The sequence below is a fragment of the Hemiscyllium ocellatum genome, chromosome 31 (genome assembly GCF_020745735.1).
Source record: "Hemiscyllium ocellatum isolate sHemOce1 chromosome 31, sHemOce1.pat.X.cur, whole genome shotgun sequence".
Classification (NCBI taxonomy): Eukaryota; Metazoa; Chordata; class Chondrichthyes; order Orectolobiformes; family Hemiscylliidae; genus Hemiscyllium; species Hemiscyllium ocellatum.
In genome coordinates this window covers 8,744,450-8,766,142 of record NC_083431.1, presented here as the reverse complement: position 1 = coordinate 8,766,142, position 21,693 = coordinate 8,744,450, and the positions used below count along the sequence as shown (strand labels likewise).

Sequence of the window (21,693 nt, the reverse complement as noted above, 5' to 3'; positions counted from 1 at the left end):
TCCAGAGGGTGGTGGGGTCTGGAATTCACTAACTGGGAGGGTAGTTAAGGCATGAAATCTCAACCTTTTAAAAAGTACTTGGACAACCAAATGAAGTATAACAATATTCAACATCGCCGAGTGTGACAAAGTAAGACTCATGTAGATTTAGCATAATTTTGGTAGTACAGATATGATGGATTGAAGGGCCTCTTCTATACGCTGATTTGATGACGATGTCATGGTCGAGGAACTCTGCCTCCTCTGTCAACCTACTAGCCCAGCAAGTAAATAAGGGCTCATCAAACTGGTGAAGTCCCTTTAATCATTATTAAAGGCTTTGCTTTTAATAATACAAAGTGCTCCACCATTTCCAATACACAAGAGATATTACATAGAACACAAAATGTACACAGACTAAACAGCATTAAAACAGATTATAATTACAATAGTGTTGTCACCTTTTTGGTGTTCAAGTTTTAAGACCTATATATATATATATAATTTTTACATTATCACCAGAAATACCATCATTAGAAATTACAAGATACTGAACATGTAAATACAGGTACTGGTTGTGGGGGGAGGAGGAGGGGAGGGAGTTTATTATTTATTTAAACAAGAAGCAAATAAGGGCACAGAAATTCAAACTAGGTTAAGGACTACTTGCTACCACCAGCTGCAATTAGTTAAACACTACGTGTTACAAAGTCAGGCTTGTTTTAAAGTGTGTAACCAGTACAGTCAAACTGCTTCAACTGTAGACAGTACCTATACAACTACAGGCATTAGTACAAGTATACAGGCAAAGTGCTACAGTTGTAGTCAGCACCTATAATACTACAGGCACCAGTACATGTGTAGTTAAACTGCTTCAATTGTAGACAGTACCTACACAGGCACCAGTACAGGTGTACGGACAAATTGCTACAATTGTAGGTAGCACCTATACAACTACAGGCACCAGTATTCAAACTGCTTCAATTGCAGACAGTACCTATACAACTACAGGTGTACAGACACATTGTTACATTTGTAAGCAATTCCTGTACAACTGCAGGCATCAGTACAAGTGTACAGTCAAACTGCTACAGTTGTAGTCAGTATCAATACAACTATAGGCACCAGTACAGGTGTACAGTCAGAAGTATTTTCAAACTGATGTACAGTTGACATCTGTGCAGGCAGATATGCAGACAGACTGCTGGAGGCACCAACTCAGATGCACAGTCAGAAGAGTAGTCTCAAACCATCACAGGTACCTGTACAGGTACCAATACAAAATGGGTTACACTAAAACCAGAACACCAGAGATGTACATTGAAACTATGATTACCCTAGGTGAGTGGCTGGATTGCTACCTGTACAGGTGAAGTGATAGATCCACTGTAAGCAGTGGCACAGGTTCTAGTGCAGCAGTACAGGGGACCAGCACAGTTTCATAGTCAGACTTTCACAGCTACCAGTACAGGTATATTATCAGACCAAAAACTACTAATGCATCATACATGTCTTACAGAATTACCTTTAGTTCCTTCAGAAGGAAATACATTATAAAGATTAACTAGCTATCAGTGAACTCATGACTGTTACTGCCAGTATTTGGTGGGGAGTGCCCTGATGAATGTACTAACATATATGATTTTTATAATACCAGCCAGGACACCTATTCAATGTGTAACAAATACAAGAGCCTTTAGTTTGAGAAAAGCCATTATCGGAGTAGGAATCATCAGTTTGAGAGCCTTAGTCTCACTAGCTTGGTTCGCTATGAATGAATTCCACAGCCAGACACAAACAAATACTTTTAACTATTGATTATCAGAGAAATCACAGTTAATGCAGTTTAATGAGTTCTGTAAACTGAGAGATATTCACTTTCACACACATTCTTCCCACTTCGAATATCCAATCGGAAATGAAACCCTTCTTTAGGATTGGGTTTCAGTTGAGCCCAGCTCTAAACTTTTCCGATTTCTGACTGAGGTAAATCCGGGACCAGGTCAGACATCTCTTCGAGAAGGGGGTTTGCAAATCTTCATAGGCTGCCAATATCTCCGGGCACCATTCAGTCCTAGGAAGGAGGAAGTTGGAGTGGGACAAGGGAGGTGCATGGACAGTGAAGGAAATGGCTGTGAGAATCATCCACCAGACTGGCTGAGGACTGACCACAGAGAGGGCTGGGAATTGGGTAGCCAGAGCATTATCTAAAAGGTCTGCTGGTGTAACTTTACTTTTTTTTAAAATATATTTTTATTATAACGCTTATGTTTGAATAGTGTTAAGCTAGAAACCTAAATGAATATATTGAGAAAGTCTGTACAGTTTGAGAATTGGAGTTCAGTTCAGGAAATAAAAGGCAGTAAATGTGCCCACACAGCCTTTGGATTATCCTAAATGCAAAACTGGTCCATAATGAGCTTTGGGGAGGGAAATATGCCAGCACTATTGGTCTGACTATGTGTGACTCCATTTCAACTTCAATTAAATTGGCTCTCCACTGTTTTCTGAAGTGACTAAGCAAAACATTCAGTTGCTTTCAACTAGTTCTCCCCTCCCCCGACCGAGTGTAACTGGCAAAAAAAATGACTGGCACTGCCAGCCAGCAATACTGCTGAAATTGTTTTTTAAAAAAATAAATGCACTCTTACTGGGTGAAAAGGGAGCTGCTTGACCACAGAGGCAAGTCAGAAATTGCAGCACGTGTATGTCACTTGTGGAACTTGGGGACTAAAGGGATCAACAGGTACGGCATAGCAGAGAACGCTTGAAAAACTGAATTGCTGACTCCTGCTACGTATCAGACAAGTGGGTCGGAATATGACAAATTTCCTCTCCACCACCCATGCCCCACTCCTGGCAGCTGGCTATCGGGCGTCACGAAATGTCCTGGGAAGAGTAGGGGGAGTGAGATTATTGGAGGTAAAATGCCAGTGATGCTGCTCAGTCTACAGAAACCAGTTTAAGATATGATCTTTCCTGGGCAGCATGGCTTACAGTTTATGGGCTTCAGCTGACTATGCCTAGGCCGGGAATATAAGATAACGTCAAGATTACTGAGTTTAATTATAAATTAGCTAGAGTGAGGTGAGGATTGCCTAGGAACAGGGGAGTAAACAATTCCAGTCTAGTGACGGGTAGGGAAGGTTAGACTGGGAAAGCATGATTACTGCTGCTGAAGTCGACATGAGCTACTGGAGATGACTGGCACCTGCCCACGCCAGCTGTCAGGAGTCACCACTGCCCCGGAGCCGCAGCCACTGCCCGGTTTTCTCTGCCGCGGTGCCCGGTGTACTGAGCCGCTGTGATTCCTCTCGGTTTTGCTGCTGGCCCGCCGGCTGAGGCCTCGCTGCCTGGCCGCCAGGGCCCCGGGGAAGCAGGGAGCCGGCCTCTCCGCCCGGCCCTGCCTCCTCGAGCGCCCCGCGGGCCGGCTCTTCCGGTGCCGGACGGCGCCCGACGCCAAGTCCCTGCGTTCCCGCAGGCTCGGAGCCCTACCCGGCTCCTCGGGCCCGCACCGCCCCGCGGGCCTTTCTTTGGCACCGGCTGCCACCGGGAGGACCCCTCCCGTCGGGGGTCCCAGAGCCAGGCTAGTTCTGTCAGTGAGTGAGTCCTCCCGCGTGTCTTGCGTCAACTCTGAGGCGGCGCCATATTGGTGCTGGGCTCGAGAGCCCTGATAGTCGCCGCGGTTCTCTTTGTCATCACCGCCGTCTCCCTGCGCGCCGTCGAATGAGTTCCCGGTCCATTTGGAGTGACCGTTGGCCCCGCCCTCTTCCTCCGCCGCCGCGCTCAGGTCGCGCAGGAACACCACGATGACCGTTATGTTGTCGCTCGAGCCCGCGTCCCGCGCGCTCGCCACGAGCTTGTGAGCCACCATGCTGCTGTCGCCGTTGTTCTCCTTGAGGTGATCGGACACCACCCTGACCGCCTCCTCGGGCTCCATGGTGTCGTAGAAACCATCGCAGGCGAGGATGAGGTAGTCTTCGGTGCCGTCCAGCACGGTGGAGTCGCTGTCCGCCTCGCCGCAGATGTACGGCTTGTGCTCGGCATCGCCTGGGAATGAGGAGGTGCGGGTTTGAGGGGGAGGGTGGGGAAATAAAAACAAGTTAGACACGAAAACCCGAGAGAAGAATAAAAATTTAGAACTCCTGCCCCTCAGGTTTGACCGGAGAAATGGACCAGAACATCAGAAATAGGACCAGGAGACCATCAGGGATCTCTCAGCCTTCCTACTTTACCACTCAACCAGATTTTGACTGATCATCCACTTCAGCTCCAGCTTTCCATACTATGGTTACATCCAGCACTAGAGGAGCAGAAATTCAATACTGGGAAGACTGCAACTATTGTTTCCGATCCTCCCCCTCTGTCTAAACTCAGTTCCCTAGTTTCCAACTCCATCCCTCATTCCAGGCACCAGGCTCAGCTGGAGCCTGACTTCATCTTTACTAAGAGTTCATTCTCAGTCACACTGTCTGACTTTTCCCCATCCCTCTATCTCCAATCAAATGCTACTGAAATCGCTTGGATACCTCTGAACTAGGAGAAGGTGAGGACTGCAGATGCTGGAGATCAGAGTCAAGGGTATGGTGCTGGAAAAGCGCAGCAGGTCAGACAGCATCGAGGTGCAGGAGAATTGACGTTTCGGGCATAAGTCCTTCATCAGCCCGAAATGTTGATTCTCCTGCTCCTTGGATGCTGCCAGACCAGCTGTGCTTTTCCAGCACCACACTCTTACCTCTCAACTTGACTATCTAAATGTTCTTCTGACTGGTTTCCCATGTTCCACCCTTCATGGACATCAATTCATACAGAATTCACAGCCAGGCCTTAACCATTATCAATATTGGATTCTGGTCAAGCAATTCCTTCATTTTAAAATTTTTGTCTCGTTTTATAAATCCTTCTAAGGTCTCACCTCTCTTCACTACTGTAATCCTCCAACCCCTCAATCATCTGAGGTAACTGCCTCTTCAGCATTCCTGAATTTAACTTCTCCTCTATTGGTGGCTGTGCCTTTGCCTTGTTCGTGAGCTCTGCGACTCTTCCCTCTACCTCTCTCTCTAGGCCTCACTCTGTTGCTTTGATGCTGTCCCACATCTTTGCCCAAGTTTTGGGTCCTATATCCTAAATCCTAATGGAGAGATTGTCTTATGACCAAAGGTCAAATAAGGTTGGGACTCTATTCGTTGGAGTTTTGAAGAAAGAGATGATCTAATTGAAACTTGTAGCATTCGTAAGGGTAAATGACATGGGAACTGTCAAGAGTATGCTCCCACCTCATGGGAAAGTCTAGGACCAGAGGGCATAGTTTCAGAATAAGGGGGCACCAATTTAAGACAGAGATGAGGAGGAATTTCTCCTCTGAGGGTTGTCAGTTTTGCCATGATCCTACTGAGTGGCAGAACAGGCTTGAGGGACTGAATCACCTACTTTTTCATATTTTTTCTGATCTTATGTCTCCTGCTCGGGAACATTGTGTTTTATATTGTTCCTGCAAATGCCTTGGGAGACCTTTTATTAAAGTCACTTTTTAAATATGAGTCTCTCAAACCAAAATTCATATTTAAATTTACTTAGTGACTGAATATCACATACCTCTAGGGTACAGAATTTGCAAGATTCACAATCTTTTAATTGAGTGAGTTTCTCCATGTCTCAGTTCTAAATAACAGAGCTACCCTGCTGCCCATTTCTAGATTTTCCTGCCAGGCAGATCAACCTCTCACCTTTTGATCTGTTGAGGCCTTTCAGGTCATTCTAGATTTTCAATGAGTTCACTTCTCATTTTTCCAAACTCCATAAGCCATCTGCCCATTCTGTTCAACAGGATGCAGCAGAGGCAGTGACCACTGTCTGAGATACAAAGAGTTGGAGGTATACACACAACTAGCTTTTATGACCCTTTATGTCCCAAAGTGCTTTACAGCCAATGAAGCTCTTTTTCTGAAATTATAATTGCAGCAAAGCATTGCACAGTAAGCTCCCATAAAGAGCACTATAACTTCCTTAGGTGCAGTCCAATATTTTATCTTAGTTTAATGTCTCATTTGGGAAAATAACAGCACCTCCAACATTGCAGCCGCATTTCAGCTTGGCACTAAGAATGTTGGCCTGAGTAATGGATCCAAATTCACATACTTTCTGGCTCAGTGCTACAGCTGATGCCGCATTAATAAATCACAAGTTTATTGAAAAGCAAACTGAGTTTAGGCTTCAGTCACTATCTAGTCATACTCCACATATGGACTGCAGATGTGGGAAATTGAGGTGGGCAGGCTGGCAAGGTTTCCTGCCTTAAGTTTAAATTTGGGAATCCCAACTGGACCATGTATGCAACCTGAAAATTCCTAACCACTACTAGACAGAGCTAAAGTGAATGACTGGGTCATATGAAGCACTGGAAGCACTTCTGATTTCTATATTTTTTTAAGAATTTGTAGAGACACTGGAGAAAGTGACCATAAGTTTTGAGGATGACTGAAGATCCAAAAGATTATCCTATTAGGGAAGATTGAGCAGACACCTTTCTCTCAAATGATCTAAGGTATTTAAAATGTAAAGTGTTTAAGCAGGTATTTGATAGGAGATACCTAAAAAGACAATTCAACTTCTTGGGGAGATCATCACTCAGGGATAGGAGAATTACAATAGTCATGAATAAATCCAGTTGGGAATTATGGAGTGATTACCTAGAGATGAAGAGAATGTAGAACTCGCTCCCACATTTATGTTTTAAGGGAAAATTGGAAAAACTCATGAGCGTGAAGGGAACAGAACGCTATGCTGATGGATGAGAGAGGTATGTGTGAAGCATAGACTAGTCGGGTAGATCAGTCTGCTTTTCTGGCCTCCAAGGAATAAAAATCTAGCCAATGTGTCAAGAGGAACAACGGGCATGAGTCTGAAAATATAACTAGAGCCAGTTTCCTGATTTAAAAACCTCACCGATGGCTCTGGAAACAGAAAGGCTTCCATTAACTCGCCAAGCCCCGAACCACACCACACAGCCTCCGAGCGCTTCAATTCGCTGCTTTTCATCCTGAGGGAGCAAAAGGGAAGAACAAGTGAAAAAACAAAACATACATCAACTCGACTGAGATATTTGGTTTAGACAGACCATCCATCATTGTTAGGTGTAAAGTGCACAATGAGGCATGCACTCAGAAGGAAGCCATCGTATCCAAGTGGGTGATTTTTAGACTTTTTATAAGATTACTTATAGCGTGGAAACAGGCCCTTCGGCCCAACAAGTTTACACCGAAGCGCAACTCACCCACTCCCATTCCCCTACATTTACCCCTTCACGAACACTACAGGCAATTTAGCATGGCCAATTCACCTAACCTGCACATTTTTGGACTGTGGGAGGAAACCGGAGCACCCGGAAGAAATCCATGCAGACACGGGGAGAACGTGCAAACTCCACACAGTCAGTCGCCTGAGGCAGGAATTGAACCCAGGTCTCTGGCGCTGTGAGGCAGCAGTGCTAACCTTGATGAAAATTCCATGTCACCTGATCAAATATAACTGCAAATAGGCCAAATATTTTAAAACAAGATTCCTAATGTCCAATTTTTAACCTCAAAGATTTATTACAGTCAGCAGAAGGTCATTCAGCCCACCATGTCTGTCCTAGATCTCCTTGGGGCAATTCACATGGTGCCATTCTCCTGCCTTTTCAAATAATGGTCTTACTTTCTTTTAAATACATTAATTGACCCCGCCTCTATCACACTTTCAGGCAATGCATTCCAGACTCGACCACACACTGCATGCAAACATTTTTTCTCACCTCGCATTTGCTTCTTTTGCAAAACACTTTAAATATGTGCCCTCTTGTTCTTGATCTTTTTATGAGCTTAGACAATTGCCCCATATCCACTCGGTCCAACGCCTCGTGAAGTTGAAAACTTCTGTCTGACATCCTCTTAGCCTTCTCCAAGGAGAACAGTTCCAACTTCTCCAGTCTGTCCTCAAAGCTGAAGCTTCTCATCCCTGGTCAATCTGTTCTGCATGCTCTCCAATGCCTTCACATCCTTCCTAAAGTCCAGCACCCAGAACAGGATGCAGTACTCTAGCTGCAACTGAACTAGTGTCTCATAAAATCATATTTACCTTCCGTGAACTTGTATACTGTGTCCTAGGATCGTGTATGCTTTATGAACTACACTCTCCACCATTCCTATCACCTTCACTTACTTATTCATCCAGGTCTCTCTCTCTCTCTCTCTCTCTCACAATCCCTTTAGCCTGTACTTTAGCCAAATTCTTCATAAAATATTAAATAAATCTCATGAACCATGTACATCCTAAACACAATTCTTTCTGCTATAAACCCCAGTTGCCTGTTTATAATGAGAGCTGTCAGATCTTGCAGCACCACCACTGACAGAAGGGTCTAATTATGAACATCCCATTAATACTGAAGAATACAGGGAAGGAAATAAGTACTATCACTAAAGAAATAGCATTAGACAAACTAATGGGGCTAAAGGCAGATAACTCCCCTGGCCCTGATGGCTTGCAGCCTAGGATCCTGAAAAGTAAACTACAGAGAACATAAAACCATATAGAGGTGGCTCTTTGGCCTATCAAGCCAAAAATAGGTTACTACTTACTCTCATCCGACTTCCCTGCACCATGCCCATAGCCTTGAATGTAATGACATTTCAAGGGGTTATCCAGTTACTTAAAGGTTGTGAGGTTTCCTGCCTCAATTATCCTCTCAAGTAGTGCATACCAGACATCCATCACCTTCTGAGTGAGAACATTTTTCTCAAATTCCCTCATAACCTCCTGCTTTTCACTTAATGCCCCCTTATTATTAAGACTTCAACTAAAGGGAACAGCTGTTTTTTATCAACCCTGTCCATGCCCCTCATAAGCTTATAGACCTCTTAGGTTCCCCCTCTCAATCTTTTCCACAGAAAACAACTCAAACATATACAGCTTTATTTCAGAGCTGAAATGCTCCATCCAAGACAACATCCTAGTGAACCACCTATGCAACCCCATCCAGCACAACCACATCCTTCCTATAGTGCACTGACCAGAACTGCGCACAGTACTCCAGCTGTGGCCTAACTGACATTCTATGCAGCTTCAATAATAATCTCTCTGTTCTTATAATCTATGATATGATTCATAAAGGTCTTCTCAACCACCCTATTAACCTGTCCACCAATTTCAAGGATCTGTGAACAAGCACACCAAGATCTCTCTGTTTTCTGAACCTCCTAGTGTCCTGCCATTCATTAAGCACTCTTTATCGTGTTACTTCTTCCAAAGTGCATCATCTCACCCTTATCAGGTTAAATTCCTTCTGACCAGTCTGACTATATCCTAACACCTTCAACCACTCAGCCAATCTCTGCTTCTCCAAAAACTTACTTACCACCATCCCTCCCCATATTTTCATCTACATCTATGAATATTACAAACAATAAGGGACCCAGCACTGTGGCGCTACACTGGACTCCAGTCATACAAACAGCCTTTACCATCACCCTTTAGCTCATATGTGATGGTGCCAGTATTGGACTGGGGTGACAGAAAGTGAGGACTGCAGATGCTGGAGTACCAGAGTTGAAAAATGTGGTGCTGGAAAAACACAGCAGGCCAGGCAGCATCCGAGGAGCAGGAGAATCGACGTTTTAGGCATAAGCCCTTCAGGAATGGCCTGAAGAAGGGCTACTGGACTTGGGTGGACAAAGTTAAAAATCACACAACACCAGGTTATAGTCCAACAGGTTTATTTGGAACTACTAGCTTTCAGAGTGCTGCTCCTTCATCAGGTAGCTGTGGAGCAGGATCGTAATTCAGAATTTAGAGCAAAGATCACAGTGTCATGCAACTGGAACAATATATTGAACAAATCTAGAATGCTATTAAGTCTCCCATCTTTTAGAATCGGTTGCAGATTTTGGTTCATTAATATGTAAATCCCAGAACTTCTTCTAAGTCACATTCTCGAGATGACTTAAGGTTTTATATTAGAAAAGGTGACATCTCAGACAATGTATTAAAGGTTAGAGGTTAGACTGCAGACAGTCAATCCATATAACATTTTATAAATTCCTACTTTGAAATTTAGTTTTGTCTCCTTCCTTAGAGCCTGTGCACAAAATAAATGACCAACGCTTTGAGATTGCTGACCAGTTACCTCTCTGTCGGGTTTGTGAGGTTTCATCAGTTCCACTGCCTGGCCCTTGCGCACCAACATCACCTGGGAGTCACCCAGCCAGGCTACGTGCAGCATGTTCCCGCGCATAAAAGTCACCACACCAGTTGTTCCACATCGCAGGTTCTAAAAGTAATGGAATGAGAAGAACATATCTTTGTGTTTGTGCTTTATTTGTACCCTGGCCCAGATCCTCATGTGTTTTTCTGACTTTCTCTATGTGTTGGGGGGAATCTGTATTCCTCTCTAGCTTCCACAGAAAGAGATATCTTTAGGCAAACTTCCCCTTCACTGAGCTGACAAAGTATCATTGTGATCTGTATAAAATAATACAGCAGAGAAGGAGCACATCCTGTCGGTGTGACCTCTTTGGAAGGTAAAGTCTTACGATGGTTTTGGACAGTTCTCTTATGAGAGAGATAACTGGTGATGCACTATTTAAATGGTCACCATGCCTCAGATAAGGGAAGAGAGGATGAGAAGAAGAATCCTTCAGTCAGAGCAGGAATTGAACCCATACTGCTGGTGTTGCTTCTAACACTGCAATTTAGCTGTCTAGCCAACTGAACTAAACAACCCTCTCTGCAAGAGCTGAATAGTTATTCTTATTCTCTTGCTCTCCTCTCCCTCAACCTGCTGCTATGCCAGTGGCAATGAGCAGAATTACAGCAGCTGAGGGAAAATTCAAACAAGAGAAAGAAGAGGGAGGGTTTCCTCCTTTATTAATGGAAACCAACTGTGAATATAAAGAGTTCTGTTTCTTACCTGCATCTCCCTTTAAGTGAAATAGTAGACAGTGCAAATTGTAGGGTACTTCAGTGAAGAGAGGGGGATAATTCTCTATTGAGAAGGACAAGGGCAGCAGATACATGAAACCATCACCTACGAGATTCCCTCTCAGCCATTCACTATCCTGACTCGGAAATGTATCACCATTTCTTCACTTTCGCTGGGCCAAAATCCTGGAACACCCTTGTCAACAGCATCATGGGTGTCCCTACACCCAAGGACTATAGTCATTCAAGAAAGCAGCTCGCTACCACCTTTTCAAGGGGCAATTAGAGATGGCCAGTAAATGATGGCCCAGCCAGTGGCACCTACATCCAGTGAATAATTTTGAAAAAGAATAGAGAAAGTCATAGGGAAGCCTAAAAGTCGGTCAAAATGATGAAGGGTTTCAATGAAGAACTAAGCAGTGGTTAGAGATTTAAAACAATCAAAGAAAGAGTGAGGATTTTGGGGGGAAAAATTTCTTCACAGAGTTGTCAAGCTTCCAATTCTATCGTCTGGACTCTGATCCCACAGTAACTTCCAAAAGAAAATGTGCTGTGGAAGAGGATTTATTTGCCTGATAATGGGGGAGAAGCTGGTGGTGTGTGATTAAATCTCTTTCATATGGCTAGTGGAAGTTTTGGGAGATAGTGTACTTGCCTCTGAGCTAGACATGCTGAATTCATGTTTCACTCCTGGAATGAACAGCCAAGGAAGGTAGCACGAATGGACTGAATAGGCATGGGCTATTTTCCCTGGAGCATCAGAGACTGAGAGGTGACCTTATAGAGGTTTATACAATCATGAGGGGCATAGATAGAGTGAATAGTGAAGATCTTCTCTCCAGTATAGGGGAATCCAAAACAAGAGGGCATAGATTGAAGGTGAGAGGGTTAAAATTTAAAAGGATCCTGAGGGGCAACTTTCTCACATAGAGGGTGACATATGTATGGAATGAACTACCAAAGCAATTGGTGGAGGCTGGTACAATAACAACATATAAAAGACATCTGAATGCGTTAGAGGGAAATGGGCCAAATTCTGACAAATGGGACTAGACTAATTTAGGATATCTGGTTTGCATGGACGAATTGGACTGAAGGGTCTGTTTTCCATGCTGTACATCTCTATGAACAAATAGATCAAGTATCAATCTTCAAATCATTTGGAAAAGCCAATGGTGAGCAGTTGGAGCAGGAGAGTCACTTAGTTAGACATGACTCAATGTAGAGTAGGGCTCTTGTACATCCTAGTGATAGGTTTACAACCTTTTCAGAAGAAAGCAGCTACAGAAACAGATGTAAATACATGTTTTGCCTATTTCACAGGTCAATAAGCACAGGGAACAATGTTTCAAAGAATCAGTACATGAAGGCAGGATATGGTTCTGCAAGATTAACTATAGCCCAGGGAATGTTGTGCAAAATTGTGTGGTTAACCCAGGGGTGGGGTGGGAGGTGATCACTCACCTCCCGGGCGGCCTTTTGAACAAACCGCTCATCCGTAAGGCGGAAGGCTCGACACAGGGCCTCCGCTGGATCGTGCTGGAAGATCTCCTGTCGGACGAGGTTCACGTGAAGGTGGATGGAGGCATAGATTGCGGCATCCACTCCTCCATGTCCATCGAACACAGCAAAAAATGACTGCTCCTCCTGGTCCTAGTGAGAGAAGAAAGGAAAGGAGAAGGAGCTGGCATTTCAGTAGCTGACCTGCTACCTGGGCCCCACCAAACAATTTACAGCCAATAAAGCACTTCCTCTCTTTTGAACTGTGGTCTCCTGTCAAGTAAGAAACAATCTGAGGACAGCAAGATCCCACAAACAACTTGGTAAGCTGAGATCTTAATGATGAAGACTTAAAGGAGCTGTGTTTTAACAAGAGAGTGGCTCAGTTCTGAATGGGAGCAGAATCATTGTCTTAGAGGTCTACAGTCCTCAAAAAGGCTCTTTGAAACAGTCCAAAACAACCACCTAACTATTCTAATCCCATTTTCCTGCCATTTCCTGCAAATGGCAATTAACCGTGTGATTGAAGAAGAGTAAATTGCAAGGATAAAAAAGCGTTGCATTTGTCTGGCATCTTTCTCAACCACTAGATACCTTAAATCAGTTTACATAAATGCCATACCTTCCCAAAGGAAGACGAGCCATTTAGAAAGATGGATTAGTAATGAAAGACAGACACAGATATGGACCAGTGGGAGAATGTCACCAAGTAGTAGAGGCTGCGAGGAATCTGACAGAGGGTATTCTGAGGGAGCAGTCAGTGGAGCTGATTCTCAGTCCCTGTCGTTGGGATTCCAGGATTTTGAAGAAATGTCAGAAAAGCAAGATGCACCAGGTGTGACTGCCAATGCACACAGTTCAACATAGTCTCTGACTACCAGACTCTTCCCTCATCCTCCTTTCTTCCCTCACTCTGCCTCACTACCAACTGTCTCTCATCTTCCCTCTGCCCTGCCTCCACTTTACATTTTTCCTTCTCCTCAACTCAGTTCCAAACTGTTCTTCTTTATCTCCCCACAATCCCTCATCTTCATGGCTCTTTCTGCCTTCTTCCTTGTTACTCTCTTTCCCCCTCACCATCAGCTGGGCCCACTGACCGCTTCACTGGGGCCTACAATGTTGATTCAGGCTTGTAGCTGTGACTTACCTCTAGATTGAAGAGAGTATTGAAGTCTGGCAGACAGACATGTTTGTCCTCCATCTTCCTGCGCATGTTTTTGATGGCATGAATGGATGTTTCAAAATAGGGATGAGTTCTTCGTGTCAATGGCAAGTCTTTCACCCAGCTGCAACAGATTTCATGGAGTTTGTTGAACACCATTCGGGACAGCCTTGTCGAGTCAAACTCTAGAAAAATATAAGATCAATTTCCACATATTGAAAACAGAAGGGATGTGATCTGATTTATCACCTGAAAATGCCTATGGAGAGAAGGTGAGAAAATGCAAAAACCTGTGGCCCCAGGCAGGTGAAAAATCTTAGCATTAAATGTTTTGGATTTGACATTGGAGTTTGAGGGAAATGGTGCTTTGTTAATAATATATTGATGACTTCTTTAAAGATGGCAAAGTTTTTACTAACCAGACTACAGGGTTGACATTGATGCTTTCTTTGGACATTTTAAAGATTTTTTAATGTTATATCATTAATAAATTCTGTAGTTTTAAGTGTGTTTTTTTAACTGCTAAATTTTCTCTTGATAGTTTTAGACAATACAGTTTCAACTGATTGTAGCCTCAAATCCAAATTCTTGACTCCTCCATCCCTCCATGATAATGTTTGACTCCCTTGTTAGTCAAGATTTGGTTGCAATTGAACATTGAGGTAATTGCAGCCTGTTTGAAGATATCACAAGGATCACTGTGGATGGAGAAGCCCATTCACAGTATCTTAACTCAAATATGAAGTGGGTCTTTATTATTATTTCTTAATTAAGTCCAGAGATTGTGCTTCCTTCCCCTACTAATACTCCAAGTATTAGTCATTCTGTGTGTGCAACAATGAAATTGAGAAATTACAGAAGGAAGCCATTCAGCTTGTTTAGCGTATTCTACCTCTTTGAGAGAGTTCCCACTCTGCCTCATCTTTGAGGTGAGTGATGACAGTGGAGTTAAAATGTTTCATTGAATTAAGGCACTGATGATCAGACACAGGCTTGAGGTGTCATGTGGCCTGTTCTTCCTTCTTTGCATCAGAAATGTTTTAATGCTTTGAAAGGCAGGTTCAGAATCAGTAGCAGCAGGCTATTTCCGATTCTTGAGTTACAGGTTATCCAAGATTACAAAGAGATCTTGATCAGTTGGATCAGTGTGCTGACAAGTAGCAGATGAAATTTAATTTGGATAAATGCGAATATTGCATTTCGGTAAAACAAATAAAAACAAGAACATAGAACATAGAAAAATACAGCGCAGTACAGGCCCTTCGGCCCTCAATGTTGCGCCGACCGAATCCTACCTAACCTACACTAGCCCAATAACTTCCAAATGCCTATCCAATGCCCGCTTAAATGACCATAAAGAGGGAGAGTTCACCACTGCAACTGGCAGGGCATTCCATGAACTCACAACCCGCTGCGTAAAGAATCTACCCCTAACATCTGTCCTATACCTTCCACCCCTTAATTTAAAGCTGTGTCCCCTTGTAACAGCTGACTCCATTAGCGGTAAAAGGTTCTCAGTGTCTACTCTATCTAAACCCCTAATCATCTTGTACACCTCTATCAAATCTCCCCTAAACCTTCTTTTCTCCAATGAGAACAGCCCCTAGTGCCTCAGTCTTTCCTCATACAATTTTCCTACCATACCAGGCAACATCCTGGTAAACCTCCTCTGCACTCGTTCCAATGCCTCCACATCCTTCCTATAGTATGGCGACCAAAACTGCACACAATACTCCAGATGAGGCCGCACCAGAGTCTTATACAACTGTACAAGACTTGTACAATTAAAAGCAGGTTTTGGGGTAATGTAGAACAGAGAGACCTCAGGGTTCAGGTACACAGTTCTTCAAAGTTTGCATCGCATGGAGACAGGGTGACTAAAAAGGCATTTAGCATGCTTGCCTTCACTGCTCAGATCTTTGAGTGTAGGAGTTGGAATTTGGGCATGAGCCCTTCTTCAGGAATGAGGAAAGTGTGTCCAGCAGGCTAAGATAAAAGGTAGGGAGGGGGGACTTGGGGGAGGGGCATTGGAAATGCAATAGGTGGAAGGAGGTCAAGGTGAGGGTGATAGGCCTGAGTGGGGGTGGGGGAAGAGAGGTCAGGAAGAAGATTGCAGGTCAGGAAGGCAGTGCTGAGTTCAAGGGATTTGATTGAGACAAGGTGGGGGGAGGGGAAATGAGGAAACTGGAGAAATCTGAGTTCATCCCTTGTGGTTGGAGGGTTCCTAGGCGGAAGATGTGGTGCTCTTTCTCCAGCCGTCGTGTTGCTATGGTCTGGCAATGGAGAAGTCCAAGGACCTGTATGTCCTTGGTGGAGTGGGAGGGGGAGTTGAATTGTTGAGCCACGGGGTGGTTGGGTTGGTTGGTCCGGGTGTCCCAGAGTGTTCTCTGAAACGTTCCACAAGTAGGTGGCCTGTCTCCCCAATATAGAGAAGGCCACATCTGGTGCAGCGGATGCAGTAAATGATGTGTTTGGAGGTGCAGGTGAATTTGTGGCGGATATGGAAGGATCCCTTGGGGCCTTGGAAGGAAGTAAGGGGGGAGGGGTGGGCACAAGTTTTGCATTTCTTGCAGTTGCAGGGGAAGGTGCCGGGAGTGGAGGTTGGGTTGGTGAGGGGTGTGGACCTGACGAGGGAGTCAGGGAGGGAGTGATCTTTTCGGAACGCTGATAGGGGAGGGGAGGGAAATATATCCCTGGTGGTGGGGTCCGTTTGGAGGTGGCGGAAATGACGACGGATGATACGATGTATATGGAGGTTGGTGGGGTGGTAGGTGAGGACCAGTGGGGTTCTGTCCTGGTGGCAATTGGAGGGGCAGGGCTCAAGGGCGGAGGACGGCTGGAGGAAGAGTGCTTCATCTTCTGCCTAGTAACCCTCTAACCACAAGAGATGAACTCAGAATTCTCCAGTTTCCTCATTTCCCCTCCCCCCACCTAGTCTCAATCAAATCCCTCGAACTCAGCACCGCCTTCCTAACCTGCAATCTTCTTCCTGACCTCTCCGCCCCCACCCCCACTCAGGCTTATCACATTCACCTCGACCTCCTTCCACCTACCGCATTTCCAATGCCCCTCCCCCAAGTCCCTCCTCCCTACCTTTTATTTTAGCCTGCTGGACACACTTTCCTATTTCCTGAAGAAGGGCTCATGCCCGAAACGTTGATTCTCCTGCTACTGGGATGCTGCCTGACCTGCTGCACTTTTCCAGCAACACATTTTCAGCTCTTATCTCCAGCATCTGCAGTCCTCACTTTCTCCTGTAGGAGTTGGAATGTCATGTTGAGGTTTAACAGGACATTGGTGAGGTCTCTTCTGGTATACTGTGTCCAGTTCTGGTCTCCTTGTTACAGGAAGGATTTTTTAAAGCTGGTGATGGTTCAGAAGAGATTTATCAGTATCTTGCTGGGAATGGAAGATTTGAGTTATAAAGAGAGGCTGGATAGGCTGGAACTTTTTTCACTGGAGCAAAGGAGGTCTCTGATAGAGGTTTATAAAATAATGAGGGGTATGGATAAGGTGAATGGGAAGTGTATTTTCCCTGGGGTGGGAGATTTCAAGATTAGGCAGCATATTTTTATGGTGAGAGGGGAATGATTTTTAAAAAAAACATGAGAGGCAGTTCTTTTACAGAGAGCACGATTCATGCGTGGAATGAACTGCCAGAGGAAGTGGTGGATGCGGACAATATTATAATGTTTAAAAGACATTTACTTAAGTACATGAATAAGAAATGTTTAGAGGGATATGAGCCACGCCCAGACAGGTGGGACTAGTTTAGTTTGGGATAATGGTCAGCATGGACTTGTTGGACTGAGGGGTCTATTTCCATGTTGTATGCCTCTATGACTGTGGTGTTTCTGCATCGTGATCTTGTCCAAGTATTTATCCAGTTCCTTTTTCAAAGTTAAAAATCACACAACACCAGCTTATAGTTCAACAGGTTTGTTTGGAAGTACTAGCTTTCAGAGTGCTGCACCTTCATAAAGTAGCTGTGGAGCAGGACCATAAGACACAGAATTTATGGCGAAAGATTACAATGTCACACAACTGAAATGATATAATGAACAAACGTAGGTTTCTGTTAAGTCTTTCATCTTTTAGAATGGATTGCAGGTTCCAGTTCATTAATGTGTAAATCCCAGAACTTCTTTTATGTCACATTCTTGAGACAACTTAAGGTTTTGAAAAAAAGGTGACATCTCAGCTCAGACAATGCATTAAAGGTGAGAGGTTAGAGTCTGTCTGTATCCCAGTCTTGAGTTAGACTGGTTCCATTTCCAAAGTGGAATTTATAAAATATTACATGACTAAACTGCCTGCATTGACTGCCTGCAGATTGTACACTTTTTGAGCAAAATAGCATGTATCTGCAAATATAATTCTGTAAATGCAAATTCACCCTATAGACTTATCTGTATGTATGTGTGCATGGGAGACAGAGCATGTTCAATCCATCTTTCAGTTGCATGACAATGTAATCTTTTGCTATAAATTTGGTGTCTTATGGTCCCTTTCCACAGCTACATGATGAAGGAGCAGCGCTCCAAAAGCTAGTGCTTCCAAATAAACCTGTTGGACTGTTACCTGGTTTTGTGTGATTTTTAATTTTGTCCACCCCAGTCCAAGCTAGCTCCTCCACATCATGACCTTTTTTCAAAGATTATTATTGACTAAGATATGATAAATAGACAAAGTCTTTTCCCTGGGATCAGGGAGTCCAGAACTAGAGGGCATAGGTTTAGGGTGAGCTGGGAAAGATATAAAAGAGACCTAAGAGGCAACTTTTTCACGCAGAGGTTGGTGCGACTCTATGACTCTGAATCATTAATGTCACATCATACTGGTTTGTATTTTTGAATGGTTTTCAGCCTTCAGGAAGAGAGACTGCAGATTGTTGTGGTACAGAGGAATCTGGGTATCCTTGTAATAAAGCCCATAAGATATAGGAGCAGAGTTAGGCCATTCAATCATAGATGATATGATACCCCATTCTCCTGGCTTCTCTGTTTTACCCTTAATCCTCTGACTAATCAAGAACTTATCTATATCAGTCTTAAATATACTCAATGACATGACCTCCACTGCCTTCTGCAGCAATGAGTTCCACAGATTCCTCACCCACTGGCTGAAAAAAATCCTCCTCATCTCAATCACAAAAAGTCAGCATGCTGATATAGCAAGTAATGAGGAAAGGTGCATGCAATGCTGGCCTTTATTGTGAGAAGAAACAAAAGTCTTCCTATGACTGTACAGGACATTGATGAGTGTGCATACAGAGTACTGTGCAACTAAACATGCATAACTCAGGAGAAAAATCACCAGGCCATTAAAGACTGTGTTTTTGCATGTTCTTTGAGCACTTCATTACTATATTTATAATAGCATCGGACATGGAGATGTAAAGATGGTTTGACTGACAGTCAGTGATAGTCCAATCTAGTGATGGTGAGTCTGTTTTACTTTCACATTGATCGGTTTCATGCAGATGTAAATGGTGGACAGCCAAAGGCAGGTGGGCAAGTGTTTTGACAGGAGGTAATTTGACAATATTCCTGAGAGGAAAAAAAACAGTAAACAATGTTAATGACACAAACTGGTCTGGATCACCTTGTTATACATTACCTCCAAAATGGTGCTGCAGCATGATACCTACATTCAGTGGCAATAGGGCTAGACAATGGGACTAGCTGAGTGGCTCTTTCAGGCCGTCATTCCTGATGAAGGGCGTTTGCCTGAAACATTGATTTTCCTGCTCCTTGGATGCTGCCTGACCTGCTGTGCTTTTCCAGCACCACTCTAACCCTGGCTCTTTCAGGAGCCAGTATAGACATATAGACATTCTACGTCTAAGTGTTACTCCTTTATCATTCCAGGAATTGTGTAACCGGATTTAGAATTGTGTGAGGTCAGAGTCAGGCTGAGCTGTAAGGACTGTCACAGTTGAATAGCTGTGACTGAGAGCCTTGGTTAGCTGCATGTTGTCATGTGAATGAATGAGACGTGACCAAGTATGAGTGAGTGAGTAAGTAGCGAATAAGTGAGTGGTCAGTGAGTGAGAAAGAGGAGTTGGGAAAGGGTGCACACCAGAATTGGTTGTGACTCTGTGAAGAAGAGAAGTGGCTGGGAATGTTAACAAGAGATAATTAAAATTCCTTTGTCTGTAAACAGAGCAGTCAAACCTCTCGAGGCAGCGTTACAGAGCTCACTTCTCTCAGAGTCAGCTGTCAATGATAATCAAAGGCTGCCCTTCTCAGGGTTTCCCCACACACAATCAGAAAGCAGGTACTTACACACAGTCACTGCAGTTCTTGGGTCTAGCATGAGGAAAGGGAAAGGGTTGCTTTTCAGACTGGAGGTCTGTGACCAACGGTGTGCCATAAGGATTGGTCATTTATATCAATGATTTTGTCATTTATATAAATGATTTGGATGTGAATATAGGAAGTATGGTTAGTAAGTTGGAATTGGAGGCGTAGTGGACAGCGAAGGTTACCTCAAAGTACATCTTGATCAGATGGGCCAATGGGCTGAGGGGTGACAGATGGAGTTTAATTGAGATAAATGTGAGATGCTGCATTTTAAAAAGGCAAATCAGGGCAGGGCTTATACATGTAATGAGCCCTGGGAAGTGTTGCTGAACAGAGATTTTGGTGTACAGGTTCATAGTTCCTTGAAAGTGGAGTTACAGGTAGATGGGATAGTGAAGAAGGCATTTGGTATGCTTTGGTCAGTGAATTGAATATAGGAGTTGGAAGGTCATGCTGTGGCTATACACAACATTGGTTAGAATACTGTGTGCAATTCTAGTCTCCCTGCTACAGGAGGGATTCTTTTTAAGATTCCCTACAGTATGGATACAGGCCCTTTGGTCCAACAAGTCCACGCCGACCCTCCCAACAGTAGCCCACCCAGACTCATTCCCCTACCTTACATTTACCACTGACTAATGCATCTAACACTATAGGCAATTTAGCATGATCAGTTCACCTGAACTGCACATATTTGGATTGTGGGAGGAAACCGGAGCACCCGGAGGAAACCCACACAGACATGAGGAGAATGTGCAAACTACACAGTCACCCGAGGTGGGAATCAAACCTGGATCCCTGGCGCTGTGAGGCAGCAGTGCTAACCACTGAGCCACCATGCCGCCCTTGTTGCAAAACCTGAAAGGGTTCAGAAAAAATTTACAAGAATGTTACCAGGGTTGGAGGGTTTGAGCTATAGGGCGAGGCTGAATAGGTTGGAGCTATTTTCCCTGGAGTTTCAGAGGCCAGAGTGGGTGACCTTATAATGTTTTATAAAATTATGAGGCGCATGAATAGGGCAAATAGACAAGACTTTTTCCCACATTGGGGAATCCAAAATTAGAGGGCATAGATTTAAGGTGAGAGGGGGAATATTTAAATGGGATCTAAAGGGCAACGTTTTCACACAGAGGGTGATATGTATTGAGCTGCCAGAGGAAGTGGTGGAGACTGGAACAATTACAACATTTAAAAGATATCTGGATGGGTATATGAATTGGAAGGGTTGAGAGGGATATGGCCCAAATACTGGCAAATGGAATTAGATTCATTTAGGATATCTGGTTGGCATGGGCAAGTTGAACCAAAGGGTCTGTTTCTGTGCTGTACAACTCTGGTGATTAACACATACTTTCCAATAAAAACCTCCGCTCCATGTCCCATTTCTCTCACCCAGCCCAGTATTTACTGGGCTTTCCAAAACCAGGAGGTGTGAGACATGTTTGTATATCTGTGCATGTGTATATTTTTGTAAGTTTGTATCTGTGTGTCTGTATGTATATGTGTGAGAGTGTGTGTAAATCTGTCCGAGTATATGTTGATGTGTATGTATATCCATGCAAGTACATGTTTATGTGTATATGTATCTGCTCATGTGTATGTTAATGTGTCTGTGTTAGACAGATGCCTGACTGATGGTGTCCATCGCTTGTGACCAGCTCAGAGGATGAGGAGAGGACAGGGCAGGAGACAGAAAAGTAGTAAAACTGCAAACAAAAGGGGAATGAGTACTTGATTATTTCTCCTGTAGTTTTAGGGACAAATGAAAAGGAGTAGAGATCCTAAGCTGGA

At 43.9% G+C, this 21,693-nt stretch overlaps 1 protein-coding gene across 1 annotated transcript in view; it reads right to left on the bottom strand.

Moving 5' to 3' along the window:
• Positions 1-357: 357 nt before the first annotated feature.
• Positions 358-21,693, bottom strand: part of ppm1e (protein phosphatase, Mg2+/Mn2+ dependent, 1E) — a 132,294-nt gene continuing 110,958 nt past the window's right edge. The window contains exons 3-7 of the mRNA XM_060848225.1: positions 13,583-13,782; positions 12,400-12,588; positions 10,142-10,285; positions 6,925-7,018; positions 358-4,029 (exon numbers count right to left, since the gene is read on the bottom strand). Coding sequence (XP_060704208.1) covers positions 3,146-4,029; positions 6,925-7,018; positions 10,142-10,285; positions 12,400-12,588; positions 13,583-13,782 — 1,511 coding nt within the window. The 3' untranslated portion in view covers positions 358-3,145. The remainder of the gene's footprint in view (positions 4,030-6,924; positions 7,019-10,141; positions 10,286-12,399; positions 12,589-13,582; positions 13,783-21,693) is intronic.